Source organism: Montipora capricornis, unplaced genomic scaffold (assembly GCF_036669925.1).
Source record: "Montipora capricornis isolate CH-2021 unplaced genomic scaffold, ASM3666992v2 scaffold_34, whole genome shotgun sequence".
NCBI classification, from domain to species: Eukaryota; Metazoa; Cnidaria; class Anthozoa; order Scleractinia; family Acroporidae; genus Montipora; species Montipora capricornis.
Genome location: NW_027180077.1, coordinates 17,501 through 33,557, shown reverse-complemented (window position 1 = coordinate 33,557; position 16,057 = coordinate 17,501). Strand labels below are relative to the sequence as shown.

The window sequence follows — 16,057 nt, the reverse complement described above, 5'->3', positions numbered from 1 at the left end:
GTACATGCCCTCTTTGGAACAATGCGTATACTGCATCCGACAGCGATCCCAATCAAACGAGAGCTTGTAATGAGCCGACGTGCTTGACGGGGTTTCTAACCAAGAGCTTTCTTTGCCCTTCGCTCTAAAAAGAGCCTGACTTCGTTTCTTTTCATTGGGGGAGAGTAGAAAACGTTTGCTCGCGTAATTGAAGCTTAAACTCAAGTTCCTAATACATATGGAACTTGAGACTCTTTCGTTTTGTTTGTACAGTGACAGTTGATTGATTAATTTAGTCATTCTCATATCATATTACCTGTATATAGATAAGCGATTACACATTAACACCACACAATAAAAACGAGTTGCAATTACGTCTACGCTTGGTTTATTATAAGGTCTATTTGCAGCTAAATCATGGCTCTTTCAGTGGATGATGTAATGGAAGAGATTGGCAGCTTGCAACGGTATCAGTACAGACTTCTTTTCGTCTTTGGCTTTATGAAGATATTTGGTGACGCATTCCAGATTATGATTCCAACATTTTTGAGCGTTGAGCCGCCATGGCGTTGCAAAGATAACAGTACTGTGTGCAACATCACAGGAATCTTCAAACCAGGAGACGACAGTTACAATTATCGCTGTTCGATTCCACGAGATCAGTGGGAGTTTGACACAAGGGAACTGAATTCTGTCGTGACCGAGGTGAGGCCGAGAATTAATAAGATAACAATAATCAAGTGAAGCCATGATCTTCGCAGTTATGAGAGCAATTTTTGCAATTGCGTAGAGAAGCCTGAAAAATTCAGGACTTCAACGGGGTTTGGACCCGTGACCTCGCGATTCCGGTGCGACGCTCTAACCAACTGAGCTATGAAGCCACTGACGTTGGCAGGTTAGAGCGTCGCACCGGAATCGCGGGGTCACGGGTTCAAACCCCGTTGAAGTCCTGAATTTTTCAGGCTTCTCTACGCAATTGCAAAAATTGCTCTCATAACTGCGAAGATCATAGCTTCACTTGATTTCATATCCGCATTTCATATATGATTCATTTCATATACCATTTCATCATAACAATAATGATAATCGTTTATTCAATCCTCTGGCAGCATTTTTGCAGCTGAATTACAAGGATGTCAGCAGGAAACAAACAAAAATATTAAATAGAGTAAATAAATAACAAACGAATATCAATAATATGATATTGGCATTTAAGCGATTGGCATCAGTTTAAACTACTTCTAATGATTCTACAGGCGGATAGTTATGAAGTTATTAAAGCGCTTAGTATTGGCAACTAACTTTTCCACCGGACTATTCCCAGACCTGAGATTTTATTCATGATTATGATTAGTGTTACGCAACAGATTACTCGAGGGGGAAGAGGTCATGTATCGTTTTCATGAATCTAATACAAAACTCCTCTCGTCTAGAATTTGGATGCAATAAGGGCCTCTTCATAACTTGACTAAGGGTAAATAATAGGGCTCTCTTTTGAACTGATTCTATGAGATCAGAAAGGAAAAGGGGAAGGGCTGCCCCAACAGGAGAACTTGAAGCATATTCCAAGATAGATCTTATGATAGAAAAACATACCTGTGTAAAATCCGTACAGGAAAGACCACATTTCTTGAGTACCCTGATTGCATACAATCTTTTGTTTGCTTTTTTAACAATATAATTGCAGTGGGCATATCCCACGTAAGGTTTATTGAAGATATAAACACCCAGTAGTTTGTAATCAACTTACTACTTGTTCTAAGCAAGTAGGACCTAATTCTGGAACAAGGATTACTATAGCTAGGCTTGTAATGATCTTACACTTCTTATAGGGTTTAATTTCATACCCCTCAAGGTAGCATTCCTATGCATGTCATTCACTAGCAGTTGTAAATTGTCTGTTTTGAGCATTTCAAGGCTTTATCGTTTACTGATCGGAACCAGATTATTCTTTTGTTTTCGTCATCATGACAACCAATCACATTGTATTGGATCTCCCGAGAACTCCAACACTAACTTAAGTCATTAGGGTGTCCGAATATTTGTAAGGTCCCTTTTACACCTATCCGTATATTCTTTTTCCTGCAACTTTTTCTTTGCGAAATCACCTTTCGTCCAGACATATTGGCGAATCCGGCTGGCGAATCCTCAACTTTTTCAACCCGCTTTTCAGGGTGGAGATTTTCGAATATGCTAAGAATTCGAAATTATGATAGCCCAGAAGGGTCCAGAAAGGCCTAAAATTACCACGGAAAGCAATACTCCTAAATTCGACGATAAATAAAGTTGATATAGCGTCTCGTTTGTGTGTATGTTTCTTTTAGTTAAGATATTTCGTCAAGAGGACTCTTGATTTCGCCCGTTCAAACTTCGCAGTGGCAAGAGGCAAGGATGCGTGTGGACACCCACCCTGTTTGGTATTTGCTTTTCTCTCCTCCTCCAACGCGCCTTCCAGTTCTGCAGTGAGGGCAGCCTCCTCCACCGTACACGCCACTACGGAAAGCTACTGAACTTGACTCGTCTCCGCGCTAAGAGCAAAGTGAAGACAGTCAGTCACACAGAGAGCGGACAACAAGCGATCATAGACCGCTTCGCGACTGCCTGCCAGGACTTTAGCCTTAGCATTATCAAAAAGACTGAGGTACTGACAATGGGGACCCATGCTGAGCCGACCATCCTGATCAGCAACCAAGCACTCAACTCTGTGGACGCCTTCAAGTACCTTGGCTCAACAATCACCTCCGATCTGTCCCTGGATAGTGACTTGAATGCTCTGTATGTGTCCTCTGCACCCTGTTGTATGTGAGAGAGACATGGCCTACCTACACGAGACAAGAAGCTAGACTTAACACACTTCCACTTCAGATTCCTCCGCAAAATTCTTGAGATCACCTGGAAGGATAAAATCACCAACCAAGAAGTACTTGAAACTGCAGAACTGCCATCTATCCAGTACCATGGCCTCCTCTCAGACCGCAGACTACGCCGTTGGCTAGGCCATGGGCCCCGAGTGCCTTCCAAAAGACCTACTCTGTGGACAGCTGGCCCAAGGCAAACGATCGACAGGGCGGCCGCTTCTTCGCTACAAAGACGTCTGCAAACGAGACATGAAGGCAGCCAAATCAGTGTCGGTAACTCGGAATGGCTGGCTAACGACCGTATTAAGTCGAGAGTAGCTGTAAAGACGGGCTGCAAACGGGCAGAGGTAGGGAGGATGAGGACCTGGGTGGAGAGGAGACAGAGGAAGAACGCTTCCACGCGTCGAACGCGATAATTTAGGCAGTTTTCACACTGCCACAGGCCTTGCAGCTCCAGAATCGTGAATCGCAGTCACGAGCCTAAGTGCCAATACCAATGATCCATTGCCTGCAAGGCAGAAGGAGGCCATGATATATGTACTGTGAACGAAGTCGTAATCCAACAGCACTTTTCACAGCATTTTCTCTTTAATTTAGACACTGATCGAATGCATTTAAATTTTTTTTATCAAGAAAGTTGTGACACTTATTGCGCCCAGTATAGAGTGAAGCTCCTGGAAGATCGAGAACAGACCCAGAGTATTTGTGTTGAGAAAGATCATTTTCCATTCGGATATGTTGACCGTGAGTGCAACCAGACTCTCTCTTGCTGCACTCGTATATGCGTATATGCGTATGATTCGTCATTTTTCTAGGTGGAGGAGTCACGCTTTACAACAGGGAAAAAGGAGTTTCTGCAGGCTGTCTCGCTCCGAGTAAGCAGCTGAAATTAAGTTCCAATGGTTTTTCTATTGACATAGGTCAATTTAATCGTTCTCTGAATTTGTACCGTGCTATTGTGATAGGTCCCTTAACTACCTGAGGCAAAAGAAAAGGGAAAACGAAAAGCCTTGTAGTGGCTTCTAGTTAGGTCGAACACCGTAACAGCGCGGAAGAGCTAGCATGCATTAAAAGGAAAGTTTAAATCTAGTCCATGTTTTAGGGAAAAGATATGCATCTTGTATAGATAACTCAGTTTTGATCCTGGTCAAATTACCATAATGAAGTCAATTGCAAGCACGACTGGGATGTCCTTGACAGTATTGTTTTATAAGAATTGCATTCATATCCACCAATCCTCTTCTTAGAGTTGGATCCTTTAATGAAATGAAAATGATATGCCGGGTAATTTCTTTTTACATGGCTTCCACGAAGAGCCGCGTGCACCACTATTTAAAGCTATTTAAGGATGGTTCCTACTATTGTTATTGCGCATACGTTCTGCGCATCTCGAGATACTCGGGTTTCCTATCGGTGATGCTTACTAATACAGAGATATCTTTGCGCGGTTTAAAACTATCCGGAGAAAGTAGATCTTAGTAAGTACTCCTGGTATCCAAAAAGAAAAATGGGGATAACCATGCATTTTTGAGAGATAATTAAGCTTCAATTTGAGAAAGAACGCCATAATTAGCTTTGTATTTTAAAGCCTTTTACGAATATCATTCATCAATTATCTTTGAAAAATGCGTGGCGCCCCCCAATTTTTTTTTTTTTTGGATTTCAATAACACTTGTTAAGATCTACGTTTCCTAAACCGGGGCAAAACTTCCTTTGAATCAGTAGGCACCGTCCTTAAGACAGGACCAGTTAACTATTTTCGCTAAAAACGGGCAGTTAAATTTCGTGCTCGTTCTCGTCCTCGTCCGAGAATCTAAGGCTCTTTAGTATCTCCCACAAGTGAGCGCAGCGAACGAGTGCGAGATACTATCAGCACGAGAAGATAAAATTGGCATCACCAAGCGGCCATGCAAAGTTATGTTTTTTATATATAGATACTGATGAAAGGTCCAGATTAAAAACAACATGTCATTTTCAAAATGATGAAAAATTGGTTATCAACAGCTAAAACATGCAAGTTGTGTAACATGAAACTAGACATGAAAGTTATGATAAACAAGTCATGATAATGTCAAATTGAGTCATAAAATATTAATCAAGTAAAGCTATGATCCTCGCAGTCATGGACGCAATTTTAGCAACTGAGTATAGAAGACTGAAAAATTCAGGACTTCAACGGTGTTTGAACCCTTGACCTCGCGATACCGGTGCGACAGTCTAACCAACTGAGCTATGAAACCACTGACGTTGGGAGAACAGAAAAATGACGTTGTAGTATGGGAAGAGGAAGCCCGCTTTTTATTGGCTAAGCGTGTTAGTTACCATGACGACCCCTATATCCTCCTATGTGAACGATGTAGAGGGTATTACACGTTGTTTGAGTGGCAAACGAAAGAGAACATAAAATTCATATCCTCGAGCTAACGTGTAATTTTCTTTTTATCATATGGACAATAAATATACATTGCAGAGATTGAAAAGCAAGCTTTAATGCAAATATTGGGTATTAACGAAAATAAAAAAGGCGGGAATCGTGACGTCATTGCTACATGTGTTACATGCGAAAAATACGTCACTTGGTGGTCGTATTGATTCTACGAGTGCTATATTTCCCGGTAAGTCACTCCTGTCTAAATAATAAAAAAATAAATCTTCACTGCGCGTGGTTAAGATTATATTTTTTCGAAAAAGGAAAATCCTAGTATTTCATCAGTATCTATATAATAATAACCCACTGAAAACGTTGGTGCTGCTCTCGTGCTCCTGCACATTTCAATTGCTTATTGAAAATACATTTTACATTTTCGTTCTCAAAAAAATCATTTACTAGTACTTCATATGTTCTTTTCAGTTTGACCTGGTTTGCAAGGCATCTGCTTTCTCCGTCTTGAATAAATCCATTATGTTTCTTGGCTACATGATTGGTGTGCTTGTCGGAGGCGTTTTATCAGACAAGTTCGGTCGCAAACCTATTGTCTACTTCCTTTCTGTGTTATGCAATGTCCTGGCACTGGGTGCGTCTTTTGTTCGGGTATATTGGCTGTATGTGGCAATCAGATGTTTAATCGGCGTTTGTGTTGGTGAGTTGCACATATTTGCAATTGGAGATTGACATTCTTTTCCAGACGGGTGAAGGAAACAGGTGGCATTAGTTTGTAATAACAATAAAGGTAAAGGTTGAGGTTTTTATTTTTACGAGGGTAACAGTTACTGATAAACTTGAAGCCCTCGGTGTGCACCTTTTTGAGTATGTCTGTCTAAAAGGATATGTCTTTAAATTTCTTTTAGAAATGCTAAGGAAAATACTACGCCCAATTACATTGGGAAGGGCATTCCAAAGTCGTGGAGCAACAATAGAAAATGCCCTATCCCCATAAGTCTTTTGATTGGACCGAGGAACCGCAAGTAAAAATTTGTTACTAGACCTTAATACTAGACCTTAACCTACGACCCCACCCTAGCGTGGCACAGGGGTGGGGGGGGGGGGGGAGGGAAGGGGAAGGAGGAAAGGTTTTCAAAATTCACAGGTTTGTTTGCAAGTGTTTCCTTCCCCGTTCTCCACCTCACTCTTATTTATTAAAAATGATTTATAGATAGTATGATGGTGACACGTAACGAAAATGAACATTTTGCGATTCTTAGTTAAACCATTGACTCCTGGGAGTGAAGCTAAATATAGATTTAACTCTGTCCAAGGCCTGACGATTTTACTCGTCAATGGGTTAACAGCCTCTAAACCCACTCCAAAGCTGTGTCCTATTCAACCTATTGACTTCTAGGAGTGAGACTTAATATATTCTACTCTGTCTAACACCAGACGATTTTACTTGTCAGTGGGATACGTTTCAGGAGTCAATGGATTAACAACCTTTGTTATACCTCCCAACTCAAATACGTTTTCTGATTGGAGGAGAACGTGTCACGTGTCATTGGTCAAAACTTCATGACGCCCTAGGGCGAACAAAACTTCATGACGCCCTAGGGCAACAACAACTTGAACTTTCGACTCACACGTGATCAGGTCGTGCACCTTTGAAACGGCGGCAAATCTGTACGCCAGCCGACGTCAAGCAAATAATTTTTATCTGTGTATTGTTCTATTTTGAGTTGGGAGGTATAACAAAACACTTAATGTCTCGCCCCTCGGGAAACAGTGAGTTTTGTTTCCCCTCGACCTCAATGTTTCCCTCGGCTTCACCTCGGGGAACATTGAGGGTCTCGGAGAAACAAAACTCACTGTTTCCCTTGGGGCCAGTCATTAAGTGCTCCCCTCCCCCCATTAATGTTCCCCCCGCCCCCTTTTAATTTGTATCTCAATTTCATTCTACAAGCATTACAGTCATCATTGTCATGTGTCCGGATTCATGCGACATTTCAGTCTACGTTCCATGACTGATTTCTAACATTTAACAATTATTCCATGAGCGCGCGTTGGATATGAGTTGGCTAGAACCATTCTCATATCCAACAGGCGAGAATGAAATAATTGTTTTATTAAATTCCTTAAACTCCAAAAGTTTAAAATGTACGAAGTACGAGCGAAAAAAGCGAGAAAATCCGAGCGAAATCAAACAAACTTGATGAAGATGCGATGTTGTGTAATACCTTGTGGTCAGACAGACGCAGGCTTATCACAAAAACATTTCTTACCTTTTCGCGTACTTCCAAACGCCGGAATTGATCCGAGCTTTCCGCAAAAGAACGTTTTTTTTTCTTTATTCAGAGAGAATTTTTGCTTTCCGGCGAAAAAAACTGTTAGCTTGGCAACGCTTAGCGCAATCATTTACCATATAGGGTCAAACTAAGGTATATGGGCTGATAACCGAGATTGAGTGAACCAACCTAGATTGGAAATTTAATAACATTAATTAATTATTATCACTCTCGTGGAGAATTTCAATTCGACAGGTAACAAGCTCGAATCCTTTAAGAAGTAATCAGCTTTTATTCCAACAATGCCTGAATCCTCATCCGCAGATACCTGACATCATGGTTCCCATGAAAGTCCATCACCCTTGAAGTAGTCTGCCCATTCCATTTGCATTTGCAAGTCATACTATGCTTAAGTTGAATTTTGTTTTAGCAAAATTGATATAATATTGTTGTGATCATCGCCGTTATAAACGTTAATTTCGCAAGAACGAAAGAAAAGAGCCTGAAAAAGTTAGGCTGGAACGCGCTTTGAACTCCATAACCTATACGATAACGGTGCTGTGCTCTACGCATTGAGTTAATAAGCAAACTGGGGTGTGGTCACAAACGTTCTGAGTTCCTAATAAAAACATAGGGGATGGAAAATTTGGGGGGCTATGTATGAAAGACAAAAGTTTGAACTGCGGAGAGAACCGTTCCTTTCGTTACGGCTGCTTATTAGAAGTAACGTTCATTTCAAAAAAATCTTAATGCGCTTGTGGCCACCATTCAAACATATGTTTTTCGTGTCTAGCCCCCTTTTCAAGATCAGGCTATTGGAAAGGCTAAAAGCCGAAAATATTTCAAAGTTAAAAACACAGAAATGTTTTTTTTTTCTTTCGTATGTATCCTTCCCAAGACTAATGAAATCATGTTAATTGGTCTACCCAATCAACCTATGATGACCTCGATTTCTTGAGTTGATTCCGTTCCCCATCTGTGGGAGGCGCAAAGAGCTCTTTCCTCTCGCGGTGTTACACGGAAAACTCACAGTTTGCTTATGGACAAAAAATATATTCAAGGAAATAACTTCTTATTTTTCTCTGTTCTTTTTTTTTTTAACAGGTTCTTCGTCTCTGTCTATGTTCGTGTTGCTCGTGGAATATGTAGGCAAACGTCATCGTCACGTGGTTGGAACTTCGCTATGGTATTTCTTTGCATTATCGCTGATGCTTCTGTCATTGTTTGGTTACCTCATAAGGGACTGGCGCACACTATCCATCGCCGGAGCTGTTCCAGGTCTCTTGCAGATATTCTTTTGGTGGTACGTAATAAATAAGAGATTCTTTTGGTGGTGAGTAAGAAATCCCATAAATTTGAGATGAGGATCATCAACAGTAACGTTTAGTTGAGGATCGTACGTTACTATGCAGTTCATTTTATTTTACGCTAAATAATTTTGAAAATTCTGCGCTAGTTCATTGTGAGCAACAACGATGAGTGAACTACCCTTTTGACGCGCGTTGTGATTGGTTAACAACAACAACAACTTTATTTTTGCTCACGATTACACACACACATTTTTTTATAATTTCAGTCCATTTACTACCTAAGGAAATAATGGTTCAGTGCCATAGGGTTAAAAATGCTAGGCATGTTAGACAATTTTAGGTCGAGAAATAAGTTTAGGTTGGGGGTGGGGATGTGAAGCTGGATGGGGTCTCATTTCCATGAATGGGTTGACTATAATGGGGTTGCATTTTCAATTCGACAGAGTTACTAGAATGGGGCCGTATATTGTCGGGATTTAGTGGTAAGGAAATTGTGGCTAGTGGGACTTAAAAATGTTGTTACAGAAACAACTGTAGCGTTGTTGATTTAACATTAACTAGTCACTGCATTTCGTTTTGAAATTACAATTGAAAGGCTTTATGTAAGGTTTATCGATAAACAGAAAGTGACTACGATTGCATTTACCAATGCAAAAAAAAAGTCTTTAAATGACCATAAAATGGACTATAAAGGCGTAAGGGTTCTGAAAGGCCAGCGGCACATACCCAGCGAAAATTGACCCAATTGCCCTCCCTTTGGGTACACAACACACATACACATGTCTTGTTCTTCCAGAATTTTAAGGAACGGGACTATTTGTAGTTTAGTATTAATTTCTACCTCATTAACACCATTTGTTCCGTTTTATTGACCTTTATTTACACAGCCTTCTAAAAAAAAAGGGGGGCCAGTCCATTTATCCCACAGTGACTTCGCTCCGTATACTATATTGGATTTTTCTTATTGCGTTATACAAGTCATCTCTCATTTCCTATTTTCTACCTTTATATCAGGTTTATACCCGAGTCCCCTCGCTGGCTATTAGTGCATAATAAGCCCAAAGAAGCCTGGGAAGAGCTCCAAAGGGTAGCAACATTCAATAAAAAAGAAATGCCAGATGGAGAGTTAGACCAGAAAATGGCAACCTTGGAGGAGAGAACTGGGGACTTCAGGGACCTTTTCATTTCATTAAACATGACAAAAAGAACCCTAATATCTTGGTTTTGTTGGTAAGAAGCGTTCTTCATTTTTGTCATAGAACATTTCACCATTGACCTCTACGGCAGTAGCTCAGGAGTAATAGCTTCGCAAAAAATATTTGATAACTTTAATTTTCGAAAAGCAATTAAGCCTGAGAATAAAAATGAGCGATATCAAAGAATGACTTATATTCATTAGAGATGCTCACACGTACTTTTTACTGTATAAGCTAGGGGTTTCCAAAATTCTGCGTTCGTGAATTTGCCATTTAGCATCGCGTTTAAGCGAACGACAAAAGTGACCACGTGAGCATGATTTTCCCGCCATTTTCTACGTTTGCCGGCTGTCGCTTGCAGTTTCTACGTGAAAGTAGGCATTTTCGTGTTTCCCGTACACGTAAAAGATTCTTCTACATAAGAAGTTGTTTGCGGAAAAAAGTACCCCAAAACCATTTTCTAATATGCCAAAGGAGGAAAAAATAGGTTTCATGGTGATAGATAGTTCGTAACTGACTCCTTACCACAATTTTCTTCATGAACTCACGTTGACCCTCTGTTGACCGACAAAATAGCTTCATCGAAATTCTCAAAATTTGACGGGTAAGGATTTTCATTTTATGTAGCGTCTTTTCTACAAACAATGTTTAAAAAGACTCCGAGTTTTGTTTTTTTCATTTTAGTAACTAAATACTGAGTGAGTCACGCGAAGCTTAAGTCACAACCTTCTTTCTATTTTACGTGAAACGTGAAAAGGCAAGCCGGCGTTTGCCGCGTGATGCTAAATCTCTCTAATGATGGCATGGAGCCGTCAAACGTCGTTCTTTAGCATCCCTCACTTTTATTCTTAAAAAGTATTTAGCAAGTGGCTTTCCGTTCGTAAGGACTCTTCAAATTGTCAGTTAAACATTTTCTTCTCTCAAATTCATGTTGCGGCTCTCAAACATTCTTGGATCTGTGGTTACACCATATCGTGTCACGCGTGACATAGCTTCTTCTGATTGGTTAAAATTGGGGGCCCTTTGTTTGTTTGTTTCGCGCGCAAAGTGTATCTAAAAATAAATCCATTTGTGACTGTGCTGTGGGAAGACTGCAAAGTGGTAGATCAACACTCTTATCTAATTCACTCTTGGGCATATGGTTCGCCTGACTTGTGCGGTAACGACAAACTAAACTGACAACTGCTCGCTTGTCGGATGTGAAGTGATCACTTCCGTTTGAGCCTCGGCTTCGCTATCGCTCGGTCAGTCAAGGACTCAGTTTAATAACTCGACTTTAATAACTCGGTTAGTAAGTAGCCGCATGTTAAGTTTTTGTTTCTCATTTTATTAGGTTGGTTATATCATTGGTGTATTACGCTGTGTCGTACAGCTCCGGAACCTTTGGTGGAAATCGTTACTTGGTGTTCTTTTTGACAAGCCTCGTCGAGATTCCAGCTAACTGGACTTGCATATTTCTTAATCGAAAGTACGTTAAACGCAACCAACAGACGTGCCTGAACGGGTTTGGGATGCTGTGGGTTTAAATCCCAGCGGATCCCGAATTCAACTCTGGCAATAGGCCATTTCCGCGTTCATGTCTGCCTCCTCTTCAAAGCGAGTCTAAGTGCGAAGTTTTTGTGATGGTAATTAGTTCTACTTTACATATGAATGAAAACTAATTTTCATAACAAAACCTTCGCACTTAGACTCGCTTTGAAGAGGAGGCAGACATGAACTCGGAAATGGCCTATTATTGTTCTACCTTCCTCCAGTTGGATTTCCTAACGGTTTTATATTGAAAGACGTGTGCAGTTCATAAATCGATTGAAGGACGTCTCCCAGCATTAACCTAAACAATCACCAGATGATGAGACAAAAGAGCAAAACTATCATATTTGGCCCTTTTCGTCCTGGCCTCGGTTGTTCAAAAGGTGGACAACATTATCCACGGAATAAATCACTATATCCAGGGGATAAACATTAGCAAAACCAATTGAGTTGTCTAGTGGATGGCGCTATCCACCCATCGAACAACTGGGGGCTGAAAATTATTTCAAATCTGTTATGTGTTTTGTGATACTGCGTGTAAAAGTGGAGTGCGCGGTCACGAGAACAACAGATAAAAAGTAAACTGTTCGCAGCTTTGGCGTAATCTGCAAATATATTTCAAATAGTTATCATGGGGCATAGTCCCGGGGGGGGGGGGGGTACTTCAAGAATTTCTGGGTGGGGATGTGCCGCTGGGACCCTGGAACCCTTAGCCTATACCAAAGCTAGTTTCAGCTGGATTTCGCTACACTATACTAGAGTAAACTCCCCAAATCACTCCTATCCTAGAGTAGCTGTTTTCCAGAAACTGAGGTCACTACTAGCACAGTCTAAAGCAAAGGCAAAACAAAACCTTTTACCACAATCACTTCTTAGTTAAAAAGGATTTATTTATACTTGTCCAGCAATGCCAAGCACGTACGTACGCATTTATCAAGACAATAAATTGTTTAATAATAATAATAATAATAATAATAATAACATTTCTTATATAGCGCCTATCCAGACGTGATCTAAGCGCTTTACAAGTCATGAAAAATTAAAATTAAAAATTAATTCATAAACGAAAAAGTTATATAAAAATTTCCTTGAATTAATAAGTTTTAAGTCGTGTTTTGAAAGTCTGGAGATTTCAGAGTTTTTTATGTGTTCTGGTAGATCGCTCCAAAGTTGTGGCGAGGCGACAGCGAAAGCTCTAGATCCATAAGACTTCAAATTATAGCTGGTAGGGTTAAGACGGAGCGATGTAGATGAGCGGAGGGTTCTTGAAGGACGGTAGAGACTTACCAGTTCTTGTATGTACGAGGGAGACAAATCATGCAAAGCCTTGAAAGTGAGAATTAAAATCTTAAACTTTATGCGTTCATTAATTGGTAACCAGTGTAGATCTTTCAAGGTGGGAGTAATATGGTTGAATTTCGGGGAAAATGTTATTAAGCGTGCGGCGGCGTTTTGTACATACTGCAGTTTTTTAACAGCATATTTCGGAAGATTGTACAGAAGGGAGTTGCAGTGGTCAAGTTTGGATGAGATAAAGGCATGCACAAGTGTTTTGGCAGTTTCCGTTGATATAAATTTTTTGATACGTGATAGATTACGAAGGTGATAGAATGCAGATTTACATACAGTATTAATATGAGGCAGCATTGACATGGTACTGTCAAAAGTGACACCAATATTCCTGGCAGTTTGAGAAGGCTGGACGGTGTCTTGACCAAAGCAGATTGACGGCAAGCAGTGCTGTAGTCTAAATTTTGAGTGAATAAGGAGGAGCTCAGTTTTTTCTTTCTTCAATTTTAGTTTGTTGATACTCATCCATTTGTCCAAATCAGTCAGGCATAACTCGATACGTTCAACAGCTTCAGTCAGTTTCAGGTCATTATTTGTTGAAAAGGAAACGTATAGTTTCATATCGTCAGCATAGAGGTGAAATTGCAAGTTATGGTGTCGAAATAAGTCACCTAATGGTGCAGTATACAATAAATAGAGGATAGGTCCAAGCACAGAGCCTTGGGGTACTCCACAACTGAGGTTACGAGGTTGTGATTTATTCCCATTAATCAGAACAGATTGAGTGCGACCAGTAAGGTAAGATTGAAACCAGTTGAGAGCAGTTCCGCTGATTCCAAATTTAAAGTTTCATCTATTAAGCAGGATTTCGTGGGCGACGGTGTCGATGGCAGCAGACAGATCAAGAAGAAGAAGTATAACGCACTGACGATTATCAATAGTACGCATGACATCATTGTGCACACGTACAAGAGCAGTTTCACAGCTATGAAAAGGCTTGTCGGCCGACTGTAGTGGCTCGTGAAGGTGGTTACTTAGCAAGTACTCATGTAAGCGCACAGCCACGACTTTTTCAATGATTTTTGAGACTACTGTAAGGTTTGAGATCGGTCTGTAATTTTTAAAGATTTCGTGATCTAAAGAAGGTTTCTTGAGTAGAGGTGTAAGGACAGCAGTTTTAAGAGAAGGAGGCAGATAACCAGATTCCAGAGATAAGGTAACGATCTTACAAGGTTCGGTAGAAACATTTCAAAGTATTCTTTCATCAGTGCGGAAGGAAGTGGGTCTAACATGCATGATTTTAAGACGATCTTATGAGCAATCTTAGACAATTCACCAGTAGATGTAGGTGAAAAATTAATTACTATAATAATATATATAATAGTTGGCATTTTAGTGAAGGTGAGTCACAGGTGCAGAAGAGATCAGGAGTCAAGTGAACTTTAATTTGATTTTGGATGTCAATAATTTTTAATTTTAGTTTCGAAGAATTCAGCGAAATTGTTTGCTAATGCTGCAGCTGACGAGCATGTTGGCAGAAATCAACATTGCGAAATAGAGCTTTGCTATCAACACCGGCTTCATTGATAAGATCAGAGGAATAATTCATTTTCGAGGTGTAGATGGATTGTTTCACGACAGTGCACTGATTAATATAGGCTTGATGATCAGTTTCAGTACGAGAATGGCGCCAACTGCGTTCAAGACGACGACAGATTCTCTTCTGTTCTCTGATGTAGTTATTATACCAAGGAGCCTTGGACCGGATTGTGATTATCTTCGTACGCAAGGGTGCATGTTTATTCAAGATAGTAGATAGGTCACTATTATACTGGTCACACAATTCAGTTAGGTCTGATGAAGGTGAGTTAAACAAAGTAGACGAGGTTATATCTTGTACAAAACTTTGCAAGTTTTAACCAGTATTAATACCACCGATTTCCGTCTGAATCCCGATTTTTGACAGTTAATAATAGCCAGTAGCGTTTTATGATGGTCATCTATCAACGCTGTTGAGGCTGAGTCGCGAAAATGTAAACTTGCCGATTTCATTTTTTTTATATATTTTTGAGTAGCAATTCCTGGTTTCCTAGTCTTGACAAAATCTTCAACCAACTGGTCAGTTTCGTGATTTATGATACCCTATGCTAGACCGGGCCAAATGCTCTGATTTATATACCCTATGCTAGAGTAAACTGCTTGAAAACCATACCCTTCACGGCGGCACATACTTATATAGCCCATATATAACAGTATCCCCCCCAGGGGCATAGTGATTCGCTTTCTTACCTCATAGAGCCCGCGTCAGGCGTGGCTTCATCGCTCAGCTTGCAAAACTCTGCTCCTCGGTGCCGCGTGGGGTCGTGGTTCTGTTATGTTTATTTGCATTGTCCCTTTTTTTCACGTCAACACCAACTGTAAGCTGCATGTATATCCGTGGATCTGTGGCAAAAATAAATGATATCGCTGAAAACTTCAGTGATTTAGTTTTAGTTTTGTCTTGAGATATAAATCGTGAAACGTTTCGTTTTTCAGAATTGGTCGCAAGAAAACCACTGTTATTGGGGTGGTAGTTTCCTGTATTGCTTCAGTCGTCGCGGTTTTGTTCCAGCAGGATCTGGAAAACACAGGTAAATTCTTTACTCTTTTAAGCAGCCTTGATTAAGGGCCATTTCCATCCTGAATGCATTACGCGCCGCTCATAAATTTCGTTCATCATGATCTTACAAGAATTCGAGAAATCTTCGAAAGGCTTCAGTCAGAATCTTCTTCGTCAAAAGCAATACGTGAATCAATCTTTCAGGTCCTGATTTTTAATAGATTCTCTGTTTATCATTTTATAATTGCGGGTGACAAGAGGAGCCCGCAATCGTAATCTCAACGTTGCTTTTACAAACGCATGCGCGGCAGTTGTATAGTTTAGCCCTGGCTCGCGATTTTTCCTCAATTCGTGAGTCTTCCACTAAGAATGTATGGAATGCAAAGAGCGCTATTTTCTCACGCGCATCACGCTTAATTTGGACCTTGGATCACGTAAAGCTCACGCTTGTTGTGATTTTAAATAAATATTTGTTGCGTTACATCAATCATTTTCACTCGATCAATACGCATATTTTATAACCTAAAGTGATTTTATTTACACCGTGAAACAACAACAATTACAGCATATTACTAAAACTAAGCAAAACAAAACAATGGGACTAGTGTCTCGTGGAATGATCTAGTGTTGGTAACTGTTTCA

The 16,057-nt window shown here is 40.3% G+C and overlaps 2 protein-coding genes across 2 annotated transcripts in view; one reads left to right on the top strand and one right to left on the bottom strand.

Annotated features, from left to right (window-relative positions):
- The first annotated feature begins 311 nt into the window (after positions 1-311).
- LOC138035254 (organic cation transporter protein-like) overlaps positions 312-16,057 on the top strand; it is a 29,472-nt gene continuing 13,726 nt past the window's right edge. Inside the window, exons 1-6 of the mRNA XM_068882062.1 lie at positions 312-684; positions 5,689-5,917; positions 8,595-8,793; positions 9,815-10,030; positions 11,330-11,464; positions 15,352-15,446. Coding sequence (XP_068738163.1) covers positions 397-684; positions 5,689-5,917; positions 8,595-8,793; positions 9,815-10,030; positions 11,330-11,464; positions 15,352-15,446 — 1,162 coding nt within the window. The 5' untranslated portion in view covers positions 312-396. The remainder of the gene's footprint in view (positions 685-5,688; positions 5,918-8,594; positions 8,794-9,814; positions 10,031-11,329; positions 11,465-15,351; positions 15,447-16,057) is intronic.
- On the bottom strand, positions 12,556-13,437 carry LOC138035253 (uncharacterized). Its single transcript, XM_068882061.1, has one exon. The coding sequence runs from the start codon at positions 13,435-13,437 to the stop codon at positions 12,556-12,558; it is 882 nt and encodes a 293-aa protein (XP_068738162.1).